Below are 20,629 nucleotides of genomic sequence, written 5' to 3'. Positions count from 1 at the left end.
TACAATCTAGATCCAACATAAATCAATTCCAATAGAGAAATACGAGTTTTCATTTCATTTTCATTTGTTTATGTACAGTTAACGAAATGTATAAGTATACATTATGTTACGCAATTTTGTAAATCTATGTTTCTATATACCTTTTTTCTAGCTTTTTTATGATACTAAGTGACCGGACGAACAGGTTGTTAGTAAAAAAGAACGAAAGTAATAAAATCACGTCCTCTTTGTCTGGAACTATATTACGAATCCTTTGTTTTTTACGTGCCTATTATGAAAGCGAAATTAATATGTAACTTGATTAAAATGTAATTATTTTGATTGCCTGAATGTCTAGTCGAAAATCTACTTTTGAAATAATGTCGAAAATATCGTTTTCCATCATATTTTCCATGGATTTTCGATACCATATCCAATCAGTAAAAAGTACAGTTAGAAACGGACATTAAAAATATAATTTGTTATATTAGATGTGGCGGTGACTGTACAATAATAAGTTTGTATGAATGTATCAATTCTATGAAAATTACAGTATAAAATAATTGTTGATTACAAATCATGCGCGCGCGCAAGTTGCCGTAATATAGCGTAATGGGGGAAAGCGATGATGTACGATCTCCTGGGATTGACTACTCAGTACGCAACTTTCTTTGGTGATGTTTGATGAATGAGTTTTTAAAAAGGTTACAAGGTTTAAAGTTTAATTGCGATAATATAGTAATAGAGACTACTTGAGTTGTTGATACAAAAAGCTTTGTAAAGATCATGAGCGGAATTTAAAATTTAGTTTACTGATTTGAATTGAAATCATGATAATAAATTAAAGGTATTTACTGTTAATAATCGCGCCGACGGTGTCACACGCTAAACCAAAATGAAAAAAGAAATCGCGAGGTCAGCTGGTTCATTCCGTGGCTTAGTTGGTATAGCGTCTGGCACGGTAAGTTAGAAGACGTCGGTTCGAATCCGGCCGGATCGAAGGTTTTTTTCTGAGCGTTCGATCTTTGTATTCATAATTATTTATTTATTTAATAGTTTATTGTACAGGAAAAATACAACAAGTCACAAAGAATACAAGCGAAATTAAAAACAAAAGGTTCTGCTTGTTTCTCATAGAAATTTCTTCCTGCAGACCTAAATACAGGACACTATAACTAAAAGAACGGGCATATGTGCACAACAAAACAAGGAAAAAAATATATAAAAATATTAAATTGTTATAAATTATATAAATACTTAGATAAATACATATTTTATAATATAATACCTAAGATATGGATGGAATAGTAGATAAATAATGCTCCTTAACTCTCACTTTAAAATTAGCTAACGATTTACTTTCGTGAACAGTAATAGGAAGTGCATTCCAAAGTCTGACCGCATGAACAGTGAAGGAGTGAGAATAGAAACCGGAATTGAAGCATGGAAAAGATAACTGGGACCTAACAAGAGAGCGACAGGTTTTATCCTGGGACCTAAGGAAGCTGAAACGCTCTTTCAGGTACCCGGGAAACACAGGGTTATGTAAAATATTGTAAAGAATGGAGACAATATGCAAATTCCTGCAGAGACGGATTGGAAGCTATTTGAGCTGACTGCGGAAATGTGAAATTCGGTCATATTTACGAAGCCCAAAGATGAACCTTATACATAGGTTTTGCAGTCGTTCAAGCTTATTCAGCAGTTCTTCAGTAGCAACCAAATAGCAGGAATCAGCATAGTCTAAGAAGGGCAAAATAAGTGTTTGGACTAAACATATCTTGGTTTTTAAAGGTAAATCGTTTTGGAGGCGCTTAAGTGAGTGCAAGGAGAAATGGACTTTACGACTGACTTCATTAATATAATATGTTCATTAATTATAACAAACTAGTGGAATAATTTCACAAAAAAAATTAATATCAATTCAATAAAAATTTCAAATAGGTACCTTATTTCTAATTTACAAAACTACACATCCATATTTAAATACGCAAAATCCACTAAATCCAACCTAACAATATGTAAAATTATATTTTTAGAATCTCGTGACGGAAGTGAGAAAAGCATGATCTCTACCAGTAAGTAACACATCAAAATAAAACGTGAAATGACGTGAGGGAGATCACCGACCTTTGCTATTACACGAAGCGTGATAAACTCACGTAATGCGTTTTTCATGACTTCTGTATTCTACTGAGCGATGAATAGTCAGCGAAAGAGCCGACAAGTGTGGGAATTGTAGAGATATATGTACAACGACGTAATCTTTCTAAGTTTTGATGAATTACTGCATTTTATGGATATTAAAAGTTAATTTATTTAATGCAATAGTGCTTTTGTATACACAAAAGCAATTAGTAAAGCTATTATTTACATCTATTTAAAGAAAGAGTTCGTCCAGAGAAGTACATATCGGTACTTCTATCTTTCGTATTTCTACCGCCAAGCAGTACTGCGAGCATTACTGCGTTCCGGTATGGAAGGGTAAGGGTGTTGGTGAAATTACAGGCACATGGGATTTGTTAACTCATGTCTCAGAGTGACGGGCGAATTGGCAATGACTCTCAGATCTTTGCAATTTGTAGCTCTGAGTGGCACTGCAAATGTTATCGACAGGCGTGTCGCTTACCACTAGACGCACGACTTGTTATCCCGTCATTTTATATCATAAAAAAAGAATTATTTTCAATAATTTAACTGCCTCTGTGGCCGAACGGTTACCATGCCGGACGGTTCCCGGGCCGAGAGAAATATTTGTATGACCTACATTTATTTATCTCGTGAGTTTGGGTGTAATTTGTGGTTGTCTATGTCTGTGTCCATGGCACCCGTGACACAGGGTTTCCCTAGTGCGGGGCTATGTTGAGTGTGTGCTTTATTTATTTATTTATTTATTATAATAAGCGGTAAGAAAAATCTGACGGTGACCAGAAGGCTGGCAGTTATTTACGCCAAAGAATACAATTCAAAGGGGAAATGTTGCCAGCCTTCTGGGCACGATGCCCCAGGGTAAGTATATTTTCTATTTATAAACTTTCTTACTTTTTTGTGTATCTACCTGCTACTTTAAAATAGTACAAGCACTGTATGAAAATTATGAATAAATAGGGGTTAGATACTTTTTCTTTTATAACATACAAGTGCGCATTTGGGTGCACACCTAAATAATGCCTATTCACTCTCGCCTTAATACTTGTGTTGACTTGCGTAAAGTCCACATTAACTGTAACCTCTTTATTGTCATGTGTATAGTGACATCGGTTCACACAGTTGCGGCTAGCGGTAATTGTGGTATATACCTTAATTTAATTTTATCTATAAATTTTTATTGAATTGATATTTAATTATTTTTTATGTGAAATTACTCCACTAGTTTGTTATAATTATTAATACAAAGATACAGCTGCAGCTACAAAGTCGTTGAAAAACCAAATACAAAGGCACTACAACAAACACATAGAAAAATTCGTGAGGCCCGCTGGTTCGTTCCTTGGCTTAGGTTGGTATAGCGTTTGGCATGGTATGCTAGAAGACGTCGGCGGGAATCCGGCCGGATCGAAGGAATTTTTTCTGAGTGTGCGATCTTCATTTTCTCGTATTTACTCAAATCAAATTAAAAAAGGTAATATTAAGTGAAAGGTGTTAGTAAATAGGTTCGTTACCTTGATGGCGTTCCTGACGAACTCCCTTCGTCGTTCTTTTGAAGCGACCATGGGTGAAAAGCGTGTGGACCCTTCATTCCATCCGCCAATAGCCAGCATCGTCTTAAGTTTTTTGTTGTAAGTCTTCAGTCCGGTGAACTTCGCGTAGCCACCTGGACAATACAAAAATGGTGTAAATATATGTAGAAACAAGTTTTATTATATAATTCTACTTAGTCTTTCATATTCCGTTTATACTTTATAAAGTGAACTCAATGAGCGCCATATTAATGCTACAAAACATGCCTGGAACACATTTATTTGTGTAACGCACCCACAAAATCCATGAAGACAGAGTGAACTTGAAAACACTGTAAGCATTATGTCATGTTATATTTGTTAATTCATAACTGTCTCCATGGCCGAACGGCTATCATGTCGGACTGCCACACAGAGGTCCCGGGTTCGATTCCCAGCCGGGAGTAATATTTGTATGACCTACATTTATTTCTATGTGTATTATATACGTACGTGAATTTGGATGTAACTTATGGTTGTCTACGTGTGTGTTCATGGCACCTGCGATACAGGGTTTCCCTAGTGCGGGTCTATGAGTGTGTGCGTTATTGTTATTATATTAATTATGTTGTATTTAACTGGCGTCCACATATTTTTTTACTTTAATTTTTTTACTCAATTTGTTTAAATCGGCCATTTCCTAAAGGGTTCACTGAAAACCCGCACTGAACCACAGAAAGCGTAGCAGCAAGTAAGCCAAATCGCCCGCGTCTTTTACATACTTGTGTTTTTGGCAAGAATGAATCGATGACAGTGCCGATCTCGGCCCGTGGAACATATTTAAAAACGAAACCAGACAAATTAAAACAAAAAGCATTACTCGTCCGAAAATATATAACGCCAAATACCCACACTACACAAGATTAGTTCTTATTTTAATTTTTGATCATTAAATGTTTTAAAATCTTTTTAATTTTTTTTTAATCATTAAACATTTTGTAACTGTCACAAACATGTGTTTTATTTTTAAAACAATAATTTTGCACGCGTCCCGCCTTGAAGGAAGAAAACGATGGTCCCGTTATATATAATTAATTCGTTCACACGTCGACTAATTTCGTTGTCTGAAAAGTTGTCATTTTGCAGATGTAGCCCAAAATGTTGGATTTTTGAAGAAAAAACGTTTATAAGCCATTAAAAAAAAGTTTTTTCTTTGCGAAACAGGTACATTTTATAACTCCTTGTTACTAACATTGTAATACAATATATTTTACCTTTTTCAATGTCCTGATATTTATCAAAAGGCTTGAGCGTGTTGTCTTTCGTAAAACCACCGAAGGCGTAGATGAGATGCGTGCATAGGTAGGGGTTGATATTCTGAGGGTTAAATCTCGCCGTGCCCGGTCGATACACCGACCAGTTCGTATAGTAGCACACCACCCGTGGCTCACTCGATAGTCCTGGAAGGGAACAGGTTAATATTAGAATTGCAAAAAATTTTCTGCCACTATTTGGCATTTTCGCAGCCTGGTTTCTGCTGTAAGGCCGAGTACCGAATACCTAAAAACATGCCGAAGAAATAAGAAAAAATATTAGTATAATAGGAGGCCTCAGAGGGTCGCCCTGCGAATGTGCAGGGCGTACATGACGGTGGCCTGCGCTGCCGCATGCGTCCTCGCCGGTACTCCGCCGTGGGACCTTGAAGCCGAGGGACTGAGTCGAACGCCCCGCTCCCCAAGAGGTGGAAAGAGGGCTTGGCGTATCCCCCCTATGGAGCTCGTACCATAGGGGCGATCCGTCCTGTCCTCATAGAGTGGGTGAGCCGGTCCCACGGGCCACTGTCGTACCACCTTGTGCAGGTGCTGACCGGGCATGGTTGCTTCGGTCGTTACCTTCACAAGGTGGCAAGAAGGGAACCGTCCCCGTCGTGCCACGAGTGCGGCGCTGCGGATGACACCGCGCAGCACACCCTAGAGGTGTGCACACGGTGGGATGAGCAGCGCCATGCCTTGACGGGGACAATAGGGAAGGACCTCTCGCTGTCGAGGCTGGCGCAAGCCAGGGCGGGCGGGCGGCGTCGTGGTGAATGTGCATGTGAAACCCGGGAGGGTTTTAGTGGGGTAGGCCCTCCAGTCTGGAGGGAGAGTCCCCACATAACCCCTGAGTCTCCCTGGGCTCAGGGGTATTTTTAAAGATTTGCCCCCTTAAAAAAGGACACTCCGCTCTTCTACATCCATATCTGTACTACATCTAATTTATCAATCTTAATATTAATCTTATTTCTAAATACAACAGCAGTTATATAAGAAGGAAGTTATATAGAGTAGGTTAAGGTGTTTATAATGTAAGACGAGAGATAAGTACACACATCCTCAATTAAGTTTATAAAATTTATAAGAAATTATATTTATACATATATACAATTCGATCCAATGCCGCGTATTTTAAGTTAATATAATGTGACATGGTCAAGGTTAAGGATTTATTTTTATAATATTATTTAATCTATTCTATTCTATAATTCTGTTAAATTAATATTTCTGTTGTATTTATTTGGTGCAATAAAGAATATTTAATACTCGAGTAGATAGATATATGTAATTAGATTAAGAATACCTTTTTAAAGATATAAATCATAATTACTTAAAATATTCGTAAGTTAACTTTTGAAGTACAGACGGTAGCACATCAAGGTACACATTGACGGGTCTTGTATATAATTTATATCAAAATATATAGTCAGTGTTCAACTTCATATGCTGCCATCTATGAAAAACGATGTCCCTGAAGAAGAATAAATCCGTCTAACAAGACTGATTTCGATACAAAAAAAGACTGAGATTCGTAATTGTCATTCCACCGTGTTAAAATTTACAAAACACTACACGTTGCCACCGTTGCAAAAACATCTGAACCAGTTTATGAAAGAAACCGAGTACAATTAGCGTATCATTACAATGTACCACAGGAGTTTAGACACAGTCTTAAGTAAATTCAGCTACAGTGTGACGAACTAGTTTACCTACCACTGCGTTTTAAGACTGATGGCTGTTACAAAAAAATATTTAGAAATGTTTATCCTGTTGATTAATATTATTATTCTCGCATAAGAAAGAAAATAGGTACCATAAATAGACTTTTAGTACCATTAGAGCTTATTATGAAAGAGTTTGTCCAGGGAAGTACTGCCACCTTACCTATTTCTGCCGCCAAGCAGTAATGTCAGCATTAATTATATCCACTGCCTCCGTGGCCTAACAGTTACCATGCCGGACTGCCACGCAGAGGTCCCAGGTTCGATTCCCGGGCCGGGAGAAATAGTTGTATGGCCTACAATTATTTCTCTCGTGAGTTTGGATGTAATTTGTGGTTGTCTATGTGTGTGTCCATGGCACCCGCGACACAGGGTGTCCCTAGTGCGGGGCTATGTTGAGTGTGTGCGTTATTTATTATTAATGCGTTTCGATTTTGAAGGGTAAGTAAGGGTGCTGGTGAAATTACAGGCACATGGGACATATCAAGTTATGTCTCTGGGTGACGGGCGCAGTGGCAGTGATTCTCAAATGTTTACGATTTATAGCTCTGAGTGACACATACTGCCCTGCTAAGTCGAAAGGCGCTATCTCTGAGATACGCCCTTTGAATTTTTTTAATGCTATTCAATACCTGCGCCAGTAAGTGTCGGAATGATATTCCTCCTCCATTGCGTGACATCAATAATAAAAAACAATTTAAGCGTGAATACAAAAAACATCTTTTGTCAGAGCAGATGTCTCGCTACATAAATATTTCCCTAATCAATACGTTTGATACCTGTAAACCTAAATTTCCGTACCTATACATACTCATATTTGGTGGCTATTGTTATCATTTAATATTATGTTTGTAAACTTACATTATTATTTATATTGCTTACCTTCATTACTTACACTATTTACATTGTTTGCTTTACATCTTACACTTTTGCTTGATATATACACATATATGTATAGTATTTAGAGTTAGGTATATATATTTGCGTGTGATGCACTTTGGTGGCATGGTTTATTGGGCTGCGATCGCTCACCATATGGTACTGGCAGAAAACCAGCTCTGTTGAACTTATCTCGGTCTACAGTATTTATGCTGCGTCAGGGCCATTTCAGCAGATATATTAAAATTTTATCAGTTCTTATAGTATTTGTTTGTTTTTCTCACAGTGTGTGTCTTATATAAATTGTATAAAATTAATAATGAATGTTCTATGTGCTTTTATGTTATACTCTGTGAAGTGATTGTAAATGTTTTGTTTCTGTTTGTATTTGTGCTGAATAAACGTGTTATCTATCTATCTATCTACCTATAATAACTTCGCATCTAATAGTACTATAATAAAAATAGCGTTATCTTACTTAAAACATTTAAGAAACCTGTAAGAAGTATTTGCATATCTCAATTTTTCCTTAAATTACGAATAGATTTGGCGGCTTTCTTTATAGTCAAAATTGCGGTATCTCACAAAATAAGTATAATGGTACAATTTATGGATAATTTGGGTATATCAATAAATCTATTAGTCAAAAATACGTATAAACAAGTTTTAACATCTTCAAAGAGATTTATTTTTGAAGGTGCGATTTTCTCAAAACTTATTCCGATTGAGATAGCGCGATAGCTTTTCGGCTTATCAGGGCAATATAGACGTGTCCAGTCACTTGATAATACAAAAAAGACTTGATATTAATACAAGTTTGAAGAGGCCAAATACATTATAAAAATAAATTTCTGTATTTACTTCAAATTATATTCTTTATTTACGTGCAAGTAGCGGAGTGAGTGAAGCTTTCTTGGCATTCATTCAATTTGAACGATCTGCAGACGGAAATACTCGGTCATTCCTCAACCGATATGCACGAAACTTTAAACTAGCGTAAAAAATACAATTCTACAGATCATGACGAGGCTCCAAATTTGAATTTCCATCTGTTAACCGAAATATTTGATTAAAAAAGTCACCATGTCTGTGGGAAAATATTGAATTGTAAAATTTTGAATGTAATATTATACTATAATTTTGACCACAATTCTACAGGTCGTGACGTAGCTCAAATTTTTAATATCGCCCTGTGACTTGTGTGAGATAATTGGTGGGAAAGGATGACCTTTGAATGTTTATAATTGAAGCATTGGGAACAATAAGGGCCGTTCGGCACTCTAAACCTGTTTTTATGTTATTGCATCAAAGCATGTATAAAACACTATGTAGTTATCTAGAAGTTATCAAAAGATTATTACAAAAACTAATTTCGATCTCCCTTCTAGATGGCGTAATTTTCATTCATTTGGAATTTGGCGCTTCGCCCTTGTGGCATAGAATATAAATGTGCGTTTGAATTTCGAATCCGTTACCACCTGCAGTTTGTAAAGACTTATTTTAATGTAAAAAAAGTCTGAAACGAGCGACTTCACTCTCAATATAGAGCATCTAGGAGACCAGTGAGACCTGCTGAAGATGATACTGTTGGTTCATTTCAATCCGGCGAATTTAATGAATGATTAAAAATACGTTCAAATATTTTTCAATTACACTGAAAAAACTTAAATAAGACTGATTCACAATTCATTTCCTCAAAAACGAATAATGAAACGAACGCCCCATTAATTTACCGGTTTAGTGCAACAAGGGCGGGTTGCGCAAGGAAAAATAAAATATTTTCAAATGTTTCTAATTGTTTTCAAATAATAATATTCACTTAAATCTTTTAGCTACGTCGTAGGACAAATATACAATAAAGTATATAAGAGTGTAAAGGAGGGAGGTTCTTTCGTCCGTTGGATGAGGTTACCAAGTAAAACTCCAACCTCCTTGTATGTCGCCAATACAATTTCCCCTATATGCGGAAGGTCCGGGCAGTTGTTCCCAGAAGGGACTCAACTCCTGGAAACCGTTCCGCGGGATGAGGTTTTTCACCCTATATGAGCGTACGAAATATCAGAAGATCCGGGTAGCAGTTTCCAAGAAGGGACTCAACTCCTGGTTGCCTTACTGAGCTCTCTGTATTCTCAGATTTCTCTTCACATTAATAAAATTGTGTTCGAGTAGGCACCATTCGAGGGAAACTCTTAACACCGCGATTCAGAAATAACGCCAAATGGGTCAATGCCATCTAGCGGATTCTTAGAGAACTGAAAGTGAACAATCTGGCTTAAGGCCGTCTATTACATAAAGTAGCTTGTTACAAGAGTCATATTATAAACATTTAAAAGACATAAGACATTACAACTTCATTATCAATTTTCTCGAATCTCACTTTTACATGATACGCCTTTATTACACTCAATGCTTCAATTGTAAAAAAGAAAAAAAATACGTGAATTAACTGAGACGAGTTTTGATAAAAAAAACTTTTATTCTAATGCCAGCCTAACTACATCAAATTCTAAAGTACAAATGATCTTAATATAACCTAAGTATGTTATGTTCGGTGATAGTAATCCCAGAGCGTTGTCAGCTATTCGTAGCCGTAGCGATTGTCCTACTTAGTTGGATGCGATCGCAGTGGCGTGACAGGACTGACAAAGCTAATAAATGAGGGTGGCTTACGTTTAACAGGCGCGCAAATGTTTAAAAATAGTGTAAAAATAAGAAAAAGGTTGAGAAAAAAAATTAGCGCTTCAGGCATTGACTTACAATTATATGGACGTCGGGTCCGCGCTAAAAAGTGTCCGAACTTATAGGGCGTTAAATCGTATACAGAGCGTCATTCACGCTCTAGTCTTCGTTTGTTCGACTGACAGCGAAGCAAGCAAAATTAGACAGTACTGCGATGACATTACAATTTAAATTCAACGTTTTAGCTTTTTCATATTCCTTGAAATGTCACTACGTTTAAATAGGTTGACTTGGGACATTTTTTTCGTGGTTTTAGTATTACACCCGTCGTCCATTTATTTGTAAGTCAATGGCTTCAGGGAAACCGTTTACCACCTAAACAGTTTATATTAATTTATTGCATTTACAGCTCTTCTGATAATGTTTCCTTTCCTTCTAGATTAATTAATGGATTCCGGCGCTAATTTGCGGAATTCCATGTTTATAAAAATGAAAATAAATTACTTAGCTAATTCGTGAAATCAGTGAAGGATAATATATGCAAAATAAAAGTAGAGGGTTCCTCGCGCCGGCGAAACGCGTGTCGGATATGTTTTTGGTGGTGGTGTTTGTTATTGTTGGTTATAATAATAATAACGCAGATACTAATTGCCCCGCACTAGGGAAACCCTTTATCGCGGGTGCCATGGCCACACACATACCGTTAACCGTTCGGCCACGGAGATTGTTAAAGGGAAAAGTTGTGTTTGTGTTATTTATTATTTAGTAACCGTATATCTCCTTGTGAAAGAGTTCGTCCAGGGATGTACTGCCATCTTACCTATTTCTACCGTTAAGCAGAAATGTGACCATTATTGTGTTTCGGTTTTGAAGGTTAAAGGTGCTGGTGAAATCACAGGCACATGGGACTTGTCTTATGACTCAGGGTGACAGGCGCAGTGGCAGTGTTCCTCAGAACTTTGCGATTTAAAGCTCTGAGTGGCACTGCAACTGTTATGGACAGGCGTGTCGCTTAACATCAGGCGCACTGCTTGTTCGTCCTGTCTTTTGGAATCATAAAGAATATGTTATTAAATTTATGTAAAGGGAGGATTAACTGCATGGAAAAAATATTCAAATCAACGGTTTACGGTGTAACAAAGTAATCTACTTTCACTTTTTCTTTCCTTTTTAACTGCCTGTGTGTCCGAACGGTTACCACACAGGACTGCCACGCAGAGGTAGTCTCAGGTTCGATTCCTGGACTTGGAGAAATGTTTATCTATGTGTGTGTCCATGGCACCTGCGACACAGGGTTTCCAGCAGTGCTATGTTGAGTGTGTGCGTTATTATTATTATTATTTTTGGTTTTCCATCCCTCGTTTTCTAATCTTTTATTTTGACGTTAGCACAAAATATTACACTGCCATTTTTTTTAAATATACGTTCATTTTTTTTCAAATCAATGTAATTTGTAGCGTTAGCAAATCAATGTAACAGCCTATAAATTTTAACCGATCTAAAAAGAGATCAATTATAGGTGTTACCAAACAGTTATTGCAAGGCTTACTTTCATAATGCTAAATGCATGTTATTATCTTTATACCTAATGATGATGTCGTTGTGCTTACATTAATAAATGAGGCAATAAGAGTCCACATTGTAGAGATAATTGGCAGGCACATGATTACAGACATCTTTTCGAAACATACATGTAATCAGCACTATATTATTTCAGAAACGTAACTCCCGTCATTAAATGTAAGAGTTCGTCCAGGGAAATACTGCCACCTTACCTATTTCTGCCACCAACGAGTAATGTCAGCATTATTGCATTCCGGTTTGGAAGGGTAAGGGTGCTGGTGAAATTACATGGGACATGTCAAGTTATGTCTCAGGACGACCGGAGCAGTGGTATTTACTCCTCAAATTATTGCGATTTAAAGCTCTGAGTGGCACTGCAACTGTTATGGATAATAACATTGACTTACAAATAAATGGACGACGGGTCTAATACAAAAACCACGAAAAAAATGTCCCAAGTCAACATATGTAAACGTAGTGACATGTCAAGGAATATGAAAAAGCTAAAACGTTGAATTTAAATTGTAATGTCATCGCAGTACTGTCTAATTTTGCTTGCTTCGCTGTCAGTCGAACAAACGAAGACTAAAGCGTGAATGACGCTCTGTATACGATTTTAACGCCCTATAGGTTCGGACACTTTTTAGCGCGGACCCGACGTCCATATAATTGTAAGTCAATGGATAATAATAATAAAAACGCACTAGGGAAATTGCGTGTACTAATGCTTGTTATGTATCAAGATTTGCACATAGCACACATACCTAAAACGTCAGGTCAATGCACTTGCATTCGCGCACCCCGGAACGCGCGCCCCGTGCATTGCAACGTGACCGAAGCAAAACTCATCTTTAGAATTAGAATTATGAGACACTTTTCAGCCCAACGTTCCTAACATCGGACGTAGACAAAATTCCTTTAGTTTAAGATCTTTTTTCTATATGTACTTTTTAATCAACTTCAAAAAAAGGAGGAGGTTCTCAATTCGACTGTATGTTTTTTTTTGTCTGTATGTTACGCGATAACTACGGTATTTGTGAACCGATTTTCATGACTCTTTTTTATTGGAAAGAGGGTACCTTCATAGTGGTCCCATTTCATTTTGAAGAAAATCATCCACCTCTAAGGGAGCTGATCACGCATGGACGGTCATTTTTATAAATAGCGCCTAAATTTTACTTAAGGAGCATTGACTTATCAAGTTAAGGAGCAATTATTCTAATGGTGGCTTTTGCTATTCTCAAATTCAAGGCGTTTTTCTCTCTCAATATACTTTGAGTAGTGAGAACCGATTTTTATTATCTCCTGTGTCAAGTCCTGTATAGTGGCGAACTAGGGGATATTTCAATAAAACTTGTATGATGTAATTCCACGTAGTTTTGAGGTCGGTTTTTTTTAATACTCTGTACTGAGATTATAGACCTAACGTACCTAACTTCGGACATTCTTAAAATTATTTAGTTGATCTTTAAGAAATACATTCATGGAAATTTAATATAGCTATTTATCATATTTTCTCGTCTTCACTTCATCTCCACTGCAGCCACCCTATATAATTACACCCTATATAGTACACGCTGGCTTAAACGGGTTAAGTACTTAAATATTAGATGTATTTTTAAATATTTGTTACTTTCACACCTATTACTTAGTGCACTCTGAATTAGCTTTAATTGTATATCGGAATGAAATCCAGTATTGTGGAACTATGAAGAAACAAAGCTACGCAACAAAAACTATACTATAAACTGTCGGTGAGGCATCTTAAACTATGATATTCATATATAAAGCTAAGAACAAAGGTAGCGCGACACGTGAAGGTCATCCGTGCCGGTCGCTGATTGCGTTGGCGAGAGGGTCTCAGCGCCGCTGGTACAATACAACCATTGTGACGCCCACAAACGGTGCGCAGGCGCCTTTAATATAAACCGCCATATTAGAACTACACGTAGTGTTATGAAAATGCTTCATGGCTGTTATTGTTATTCCTGTTTTAACCAGGTTTTTCATTCAAGTTAACCCATTACTGCCCACAACCATGGGCAGAACCGGCTAGTACGGAATTTAATGTAAATAAATAATAAATAAATAACGCAAACACTCAACATAGCCCCGCACTAGGGAAACCCTGTGTCGCGGGTGCCATGGACACACATAGACAATCATAAATTACACCCAAACTCACGAGAGAAATAATTGTACAATACAAACAAATCTCCCAGCCCGGGAATCGAACCTGGGACCTCTGCGTGGCAGTCCGGCATGGTAACCGTTCGGCCACGGAGGCAGTTAAATGTAATTCCATACTTATTACAAATTTCGATGTAAAAAAAGTTTTTAGACGAAAATGAGGCAACTTCACACAATGCCCGTTATGCAATGCTGTATATTCTCACTACTAAAGATGCACATTATGATTCGATTTTTGTGAAGATCGACTCATACGAACTAACGATTTTTTGTATGGATTTATTTCAATATGATTTTCATACGAATGGATTCAATAGAAACGCAAACCGAATCAGCTCAGAAAGCAATAAACATTTTGTAATAATATCATAAAAACAAAACTCGACTTACAACAAATATTTAGTTGTAAGTAGTTTTTGCCCACGACTTTGAGCGTCAGTGGGGTTAAATCACCTGATTTAACCCAGCGTTAACAAAGTGCTGGTTTCAAACTCGGATGCTTCCCCATCTCTGCACTCAACTAACAATTTTAGAAAAAAAATTGGGTTCCTCAATCACTTTTCCGTTCAAATATATTACTACTGACGAATACATAATAATTGTTTTGCAAAATTCTTTCAATCTGTCTTGACTCCAACCAGCGACCGTGACTGACGCTCTTCCAACTGAGCTACGGGACGAACCAGCAGACTTTACTACGCGCTACGGTAAAATAGTCATTAGAACTAAAAACAAAGACCTGCATTTAGCACATAGGGAAATTCGTAAGTTGGGAGAGCGTCCTTCACGGCACGGCGAGGTCGCTAGTTCAAGACCAGAAATTTACTTTCTGTTCTATTTTTATTATAATTAATAACAAACTAGTGAAGTTATTTCATAAAAAAAACAATTGAATATCATGTCTACTGATACATATGTACTAGGTAAGCAGCTGCTTGTCATGTTCATATACATATATATTTATTGTATTTGTTTTTTGTTATTTGTTCGTTTACACTGCACATTTTATTTTCTGTTTTGTGTCTGTTTCTTCTTTTATAATAATATACGTTTAATCTATCCATCTATCAATCTATTAATAAAGCTTCTAGCAATATTTACCTGGCGTCGCAAATGTGATGATGGCTAAAACTAGTGATAACCACGTCGTCGTATTCTGAAACAATACAAAACAATCGTAAGTTCGTGTCATTTTCATAAAGTACAAAAACATTTGGATTTACATTTTTAAACCTCGACGCAAAAAGAGTTCACACCGCGACTCCAGTGAAGGTTTTTTTCTGATATCAAGCAATGGGACGAACAAGTCGTGCGCCTGTTCGTAAGCGACACGCCTGTTAATAACAATTGCAATACCGCTCTGAACTTACAATCGCAGAGCTGAGGGGCGCTGCCACTGCGCCCGTCAATCTGAGACATAACTTGAAAATTTCCATGTGTCTGTAATTTCACCAACACCCTTCAAAGCCAAAACGGAATATTGGTCACATTACTGCTAGGCGGCAGAAATAGGTAAGACGGCAGTACTTCTTATTATTTACTTCACTTGTGTTGCCTTACAAGTATACCTTGAATAGTACTAGGTATAGGTACCTAAAGAAAGCTATTACATGAGAGTGCAAACATTGTAGACGAGCAATGTAGCAAAAGCTAACAACTCGTATTACACAATGGTAAGTTTTTCCACCGCCGTTACGAAACTATTGTGCATGAACAATACACAATAAGTTGCAAATAAAAAATGCGGCGACTTCTTTGATGATTATTCTGTTCTTAACTGCAGGTTAACGACGTCAAATGACATGGCGGAATAATTTAAATGATAATTTATTTATTTATTAAGTTCATAGATTTGACTTATAGTTCCGGAGATGTTTCAACAAGCTGTGTTGGATCGTGGATAGCAGCTTCAAATTCGAAATACTAACTTTTTTAATCATTGACTTACAATTATATGGACGTCGGGTCCGCGCTAAAAAGTGTCCCAACTTATAGGGCGTTAAAATCGTATACAGAGCGTCATTCACGCTTTAGTCTTCGTTTGTTCGACTGATAGCGAAGCAAGCAAATTTAAATTCAACGTTTTAGCTTTTTCATATTCCTTTACATGGCACTACGTTCAAATAGGTTGACTTGGAACTTTTTTTTCGTGGTTTTTGTATTAGACCCGTCGTCCATTTATTTGTAAGTCAATGTTTTTAATACATATTTTTGAATTTGACACGCTTTTTACTAATTTCTTATCACTCATTTATGATAAAAGTACTGCCACATTAGTAGTAGTAGATCTTCCAGTGATAGAGTTCGTCCAGGGAAGTACTGCCACTTATGCCTCTTATAGAGACGAACTACATGTTGAGTACATTTTTTGGTGCTGAAGTTCGTGACTGTAGCGCTTCATCATAATTAAACTTAAGAGATATATTTTTGTTGGTGGAGCATCTTCCAATCATCTCTCCTATAAGCCAGCCCCTTGACCTACTCATATGACACGACACAGGCCTTTTCCTTTGTTTGGTCTTTGTAGCTGCGCCTAGTCGACTTCTTTCCCTCTTCCCTTCGATTTTTCCCTCTAAATTGGTCTTAAAGAAGTTGTCGTGTCGTATCAAATGTCCAATCTTTTATCCGCCTCTGTTCTTTATAGTATTTAGTACCGTGCGCATTGGCGTTGCGCTTGTGTTATTTAATTTTTAATTTTATGCGGAGAGAGGGTGTCAAAATTAACTGCATGAAAAAAAAATACAAGCGCAGATATTTTTTTTTACAATGCAATGTATCACAAATTCTTTATTAGACAATAAGTTAAAATATGCAGACAAGATAGAATATAAGCTTAAATACTAGAAACTAACTAAAGCGTTGGGCAAGGTAGCTCCGGCCCTTGGGTTTCCCAGACAATCTCTTAATTTTTTGGATAAAAAGAAAGAAATAGCGCAGCTATTTCTAGTAGCAGTAGAGCTCCTTGTGAAAGAGTTTTAGTTTTTTAGTTTAGTATAGTCACGTTATCTATTTCTGCCGCCAAGCAGTAATATCAGCATTGTGTTCCGGTTTCGAAGGGTAAGGGTGCTGGTGAAATTACAGGCACAAGGGACTTGTCAACTTATGTCTCAGGGTGATGGCCACAGTGGCAGTGCCCCTCAGATCTTTGCGATTTAAAGCTCTGAGTGGTACAGAAACTGTTATGGACAGGCGTGTAGCTTACCATCAGGCGCAGGACTTGTTCGTCCCGTCACTTAATATTATTATTATTTAAAAAAATGTAACCTTCACTTGCTTCACAGAGTAGCAAAATAATTTACTGCCATTTTTATTAAAATTATAATAGACATCTTAGGGTCCTCGAATAAACGACACTAATGAAATAGAACACAGGCATGCCTAAGTGTTCTAGAAAGTACGTTGCAACAGCATAATATGTGAAATCTGCGAAATTAAGTTAATCGTGAGAGTTTCCTAAAAGAAATATTTGTGAATGCTTCCTAGTTACTAAATAATCTAGGTATTAAATAACATCTGAAAGACATTGTAAAGACTTGTAGACAATAGATACGCAAGTTAGACAATAACTGACCGAGATTTTTATTATCCATCATAAATTATTCAAAAGACTTATTGTAAAAAAAAATTGTGAAATTTTAGAGATGTCGAAAATATATTATGAAAACACAATGGCATTATGTTAAAAAATATTAATAAGTTGAAGACAAAGAGACGGATTATGAGAGCTTATCTCATGTAATGTGTGGTGTAATACGGCATAAGTTTAAAAACGATATAATAGTTATTTTTGATATAAGTGCGGAAAGTTAGTCATTAGTCACGAGTCTCGAGGCTTCTTGGCCCGAGCCAGAGGCGAGGGTCAAGACGCGAGACAAGAGAAAATGACAAATCTGCACGTGTATCAAACGACGTTTTTTAATACATTTGCGAAAAAACTACATTGAAAGTAAAATAAAACAGTATTTAAACAAAACTCATTTTCTGCTAGTAAATTAAAATAATGAAATACAACCACTGCAACCATTAGTTAAAAGTCTATGGAAATCTAGTTCTAACGTGCTGTTTTGTTTATTTTCTGTAATATCGGTCTGTAACCACTTTTCTTATTATGAAGTCCTGGTACTTTTGTTTAAACTTCTTTAGGAACCCGCGCACGGTAGTGAGATACAATTTATCTGTAATACATAGAACAAATATATACATAAAAATCTCGCCTGTCACCCATTCAGGAGTAGGCAGAGACTGTGGACCTCCACTCGATACGTTCATTATATAGTATTTGTAAATAAATATGAGTTTTAATGACGAATGACTTATGTACGTCCCAAAGCACATGAATATTAAATAAATATACAACTTCTTTAGTTCTATGTTTAAGACTTCAAACAACAGTAAATTAAAAAAAACTGGAAAAGTAAAAAGCACTAGTGCGAGAAATCCAACTTTCCGCACGATTTGTAGTGCGAAAAATACCACGTTTTGAGCAACTGTATTAAAAAAATTATGTCAATACTATATTCAATGTGACTTGTTTATGTTACGAAAACATCTAACAATCTGTACCTTTACTATTAGGACGTATTTGGAAGAAGGCTAAAAAAAGCTCGAAAAGCAACATAGCCTAGTTGGGAGAGCGATAGTCCGCGTTAGGCGAAAGTGTCGCTGGTTCGTGTCCAGTTGGATCCAAAGCAATTTTTCTTCGAATTTGTTCGATCTTTGTGTCAATTACAATAGCTAAATAAAAAAAACCGACCTCAAAAGTTATTCATCCCCTAGTTTGCCAGCCTTACAGGTGAAATATGTTCTTCAAATTTAAATGAGACTACTACTGAGATACCGTTCTATCCATCAAAAAAGAATCTTCAAAATCGGTTTATAAATTATAGGTTTATACCGGAATTCGTAAGTTATTGCGTTACGCGTTATACAAAAAAAAACTTTTTTTGAAGTCGGCTAAAAAGGTTGAATTATAATAACAATGTTCAACAACCTGGCCACATACCAAAACGTTTAACTTTTTGAAAAAAAAAAACGTCTATCGTCGTTGATTATGTGGTCAGTGGTTCACGACATTATATGTATTATGAATGTCGGTATCATAATTCAAACTTTTAGTAACGATATTTCTATGAGTATGTTTGACGAGGACTCTAGCGACTGTCACTGTCGTCTTGGGTGTATAGCTTTCCGCCAAAGCCGTTAAAACTCTAAAAAAATGGTAGGTACTATCATCAAAATCAAAGCGTTACCACTAGGGTCTTCAGTATTGCTGCATTTCCGCGTTTCGAGAAAAAAATTCGAGGCAACATGAAGTCTCGAAAATCCTACGAAAAAATAAACTTGGGAATATTTCAAACGTTAGTTTCAGATGAAATTAACGTGGATTAATGAGGAAATAATAAAGCACGGCACGTATCACATAGACATAGTTGTATATTTTACTGTCAACAGTTTCTCATTGCTATGACAACCAATTCAAATCTTATGGAACTAGATTATAATAGCCAGTATCTCCAACACGCCCCTTTAATCTAGTACACAAAACATTTCAACATAAGCAATACAACATTAATAAAAATTTAAACAGTATTTCATTACAACCCAGGAAAGAACCAGATGAAATTAACGTGGATTAATGAGGAAATAATAAAGCACGGCACGTATCACATAGACATAGTTGTATATTATTTTTGTCAACAGTTTCTCATTGCTATGACAACCAATTCAAATCTTATGGAACTAGATTATAATAGCCAGTATCTCCAACAGTTTCAGTATTTATTGTCTAGGTATTTAGCCAGTCAAAATTTGATGTTGTAAGAATATTCGTAATTAACTAAAATTATAAAATCAATCAAATATTGCAGGCACGTAAGAATGAGAAAAAGATGTATTATTATCGTTCTTCAATCTCCACACATTATATTAAGCTCCGTTATACAGGGTTGTCATATCCATGTAAAATAAAAATTCTGTCGATTTAGTTGCTTTTTAATTAAATTAATTAAATAGCTTAAGCCTCAACAGCCTCAATATTCCTGGCACTGAAAATATCAGTCTCGACTCTGAAAAATCCTAGAAATTGTCGAGATTCTAAAAGGTCTAGTTACCACCATAAGGGTTCTTTAGCATTCATGTAATGGCGATGCGGTCAGCGGTTTGTTTGTTCTTGTCAACAGATGGCGTTTATGGACTAAATGAGAAAGGGATCCTATCGGTTCGCGGTCTCTTTCTACTCGGAGTTGTGGTTCTGGTGTATCGTGAAGTGACCTTTTCTCCCTCGTAATTATTATAAGTGACCTTTTCTCCTAATTATTATAAATTACTTGAAAAAAGGCTTTTTAAACTTCATCTACCAGCTATGAACACTACATTCGCTAGAATATTGCCAAAATTCATGCATCCGTATATCTAAACTAAAACTGACTCCTTATGTAGCGTCAAGCTCTGCTCATAGTCAGAACTTAAGCATATGGTCAGTAAGTTGCTACATACATACGTTGACATACAATGAAATAGACGACTTGCTAAAGGAGGTGCGCTAATTCACAGCCTTAATCCTTCGTACAAGCATGCACGCGCAAACGCATCCACACGCACACACACACACACACACACACACACACACACACACACACACACACAC

General features: G+C 36.6%; 1 protein-coding gene across 1 annotated transcript in view; it reads right to left on the bottom strand.

Moving 5' to 3' along the window:
• The window catches only part of LOC113235982 (mucin-5AC), a 157,441-nt gene that overhangs the window by 30,096 nt on the left and 106,716 nt on the right, over positions 1 to 20,629 (bottom strand). The window contains exons 2-4 of the mRNA XM_026471906.1: positions 15,085 to 15,139; positions 4,913 to 5,098; positions 3,664 to 3,793 (exon numbers count right to left, since the gene is read on the bottom strand). Coding sequence (XP_026327691.1) covers positions 3,664 to 3,793; positions 4,913 to 5,098; positions 15,085 to 15,139 — 371 coding nt within the window. The remainder of the gene's footprint in view (positions 1 to 3,663; positions 3,794 to 4,912; positions 5,099 to 15,084; positions 15,140 to 20,629) is intronic.

Source organism: Hyposmocoma kahamanoa, unplaced genomic scaffold, assembly GCF_003589595.1.
Source record: "Hyposmocoma kahamanoa isolate Upper Pololo Valley unplaced genomic scaffold, ASM358959v1 88, whole genome shotgun sequence".
Classification (NCBI taxonomy): Eukaryota; Metazoa; Arthropoda; class Insecta; order Lepidoptera; family Cosmopterigidae; genus Hyposmocoma; species Hyposmocoma kahamanoa.
Note: the sequence above shows the minus strand (reverse complement) of the source record. Positions and strands in the feature narration are given on the sequence as shown.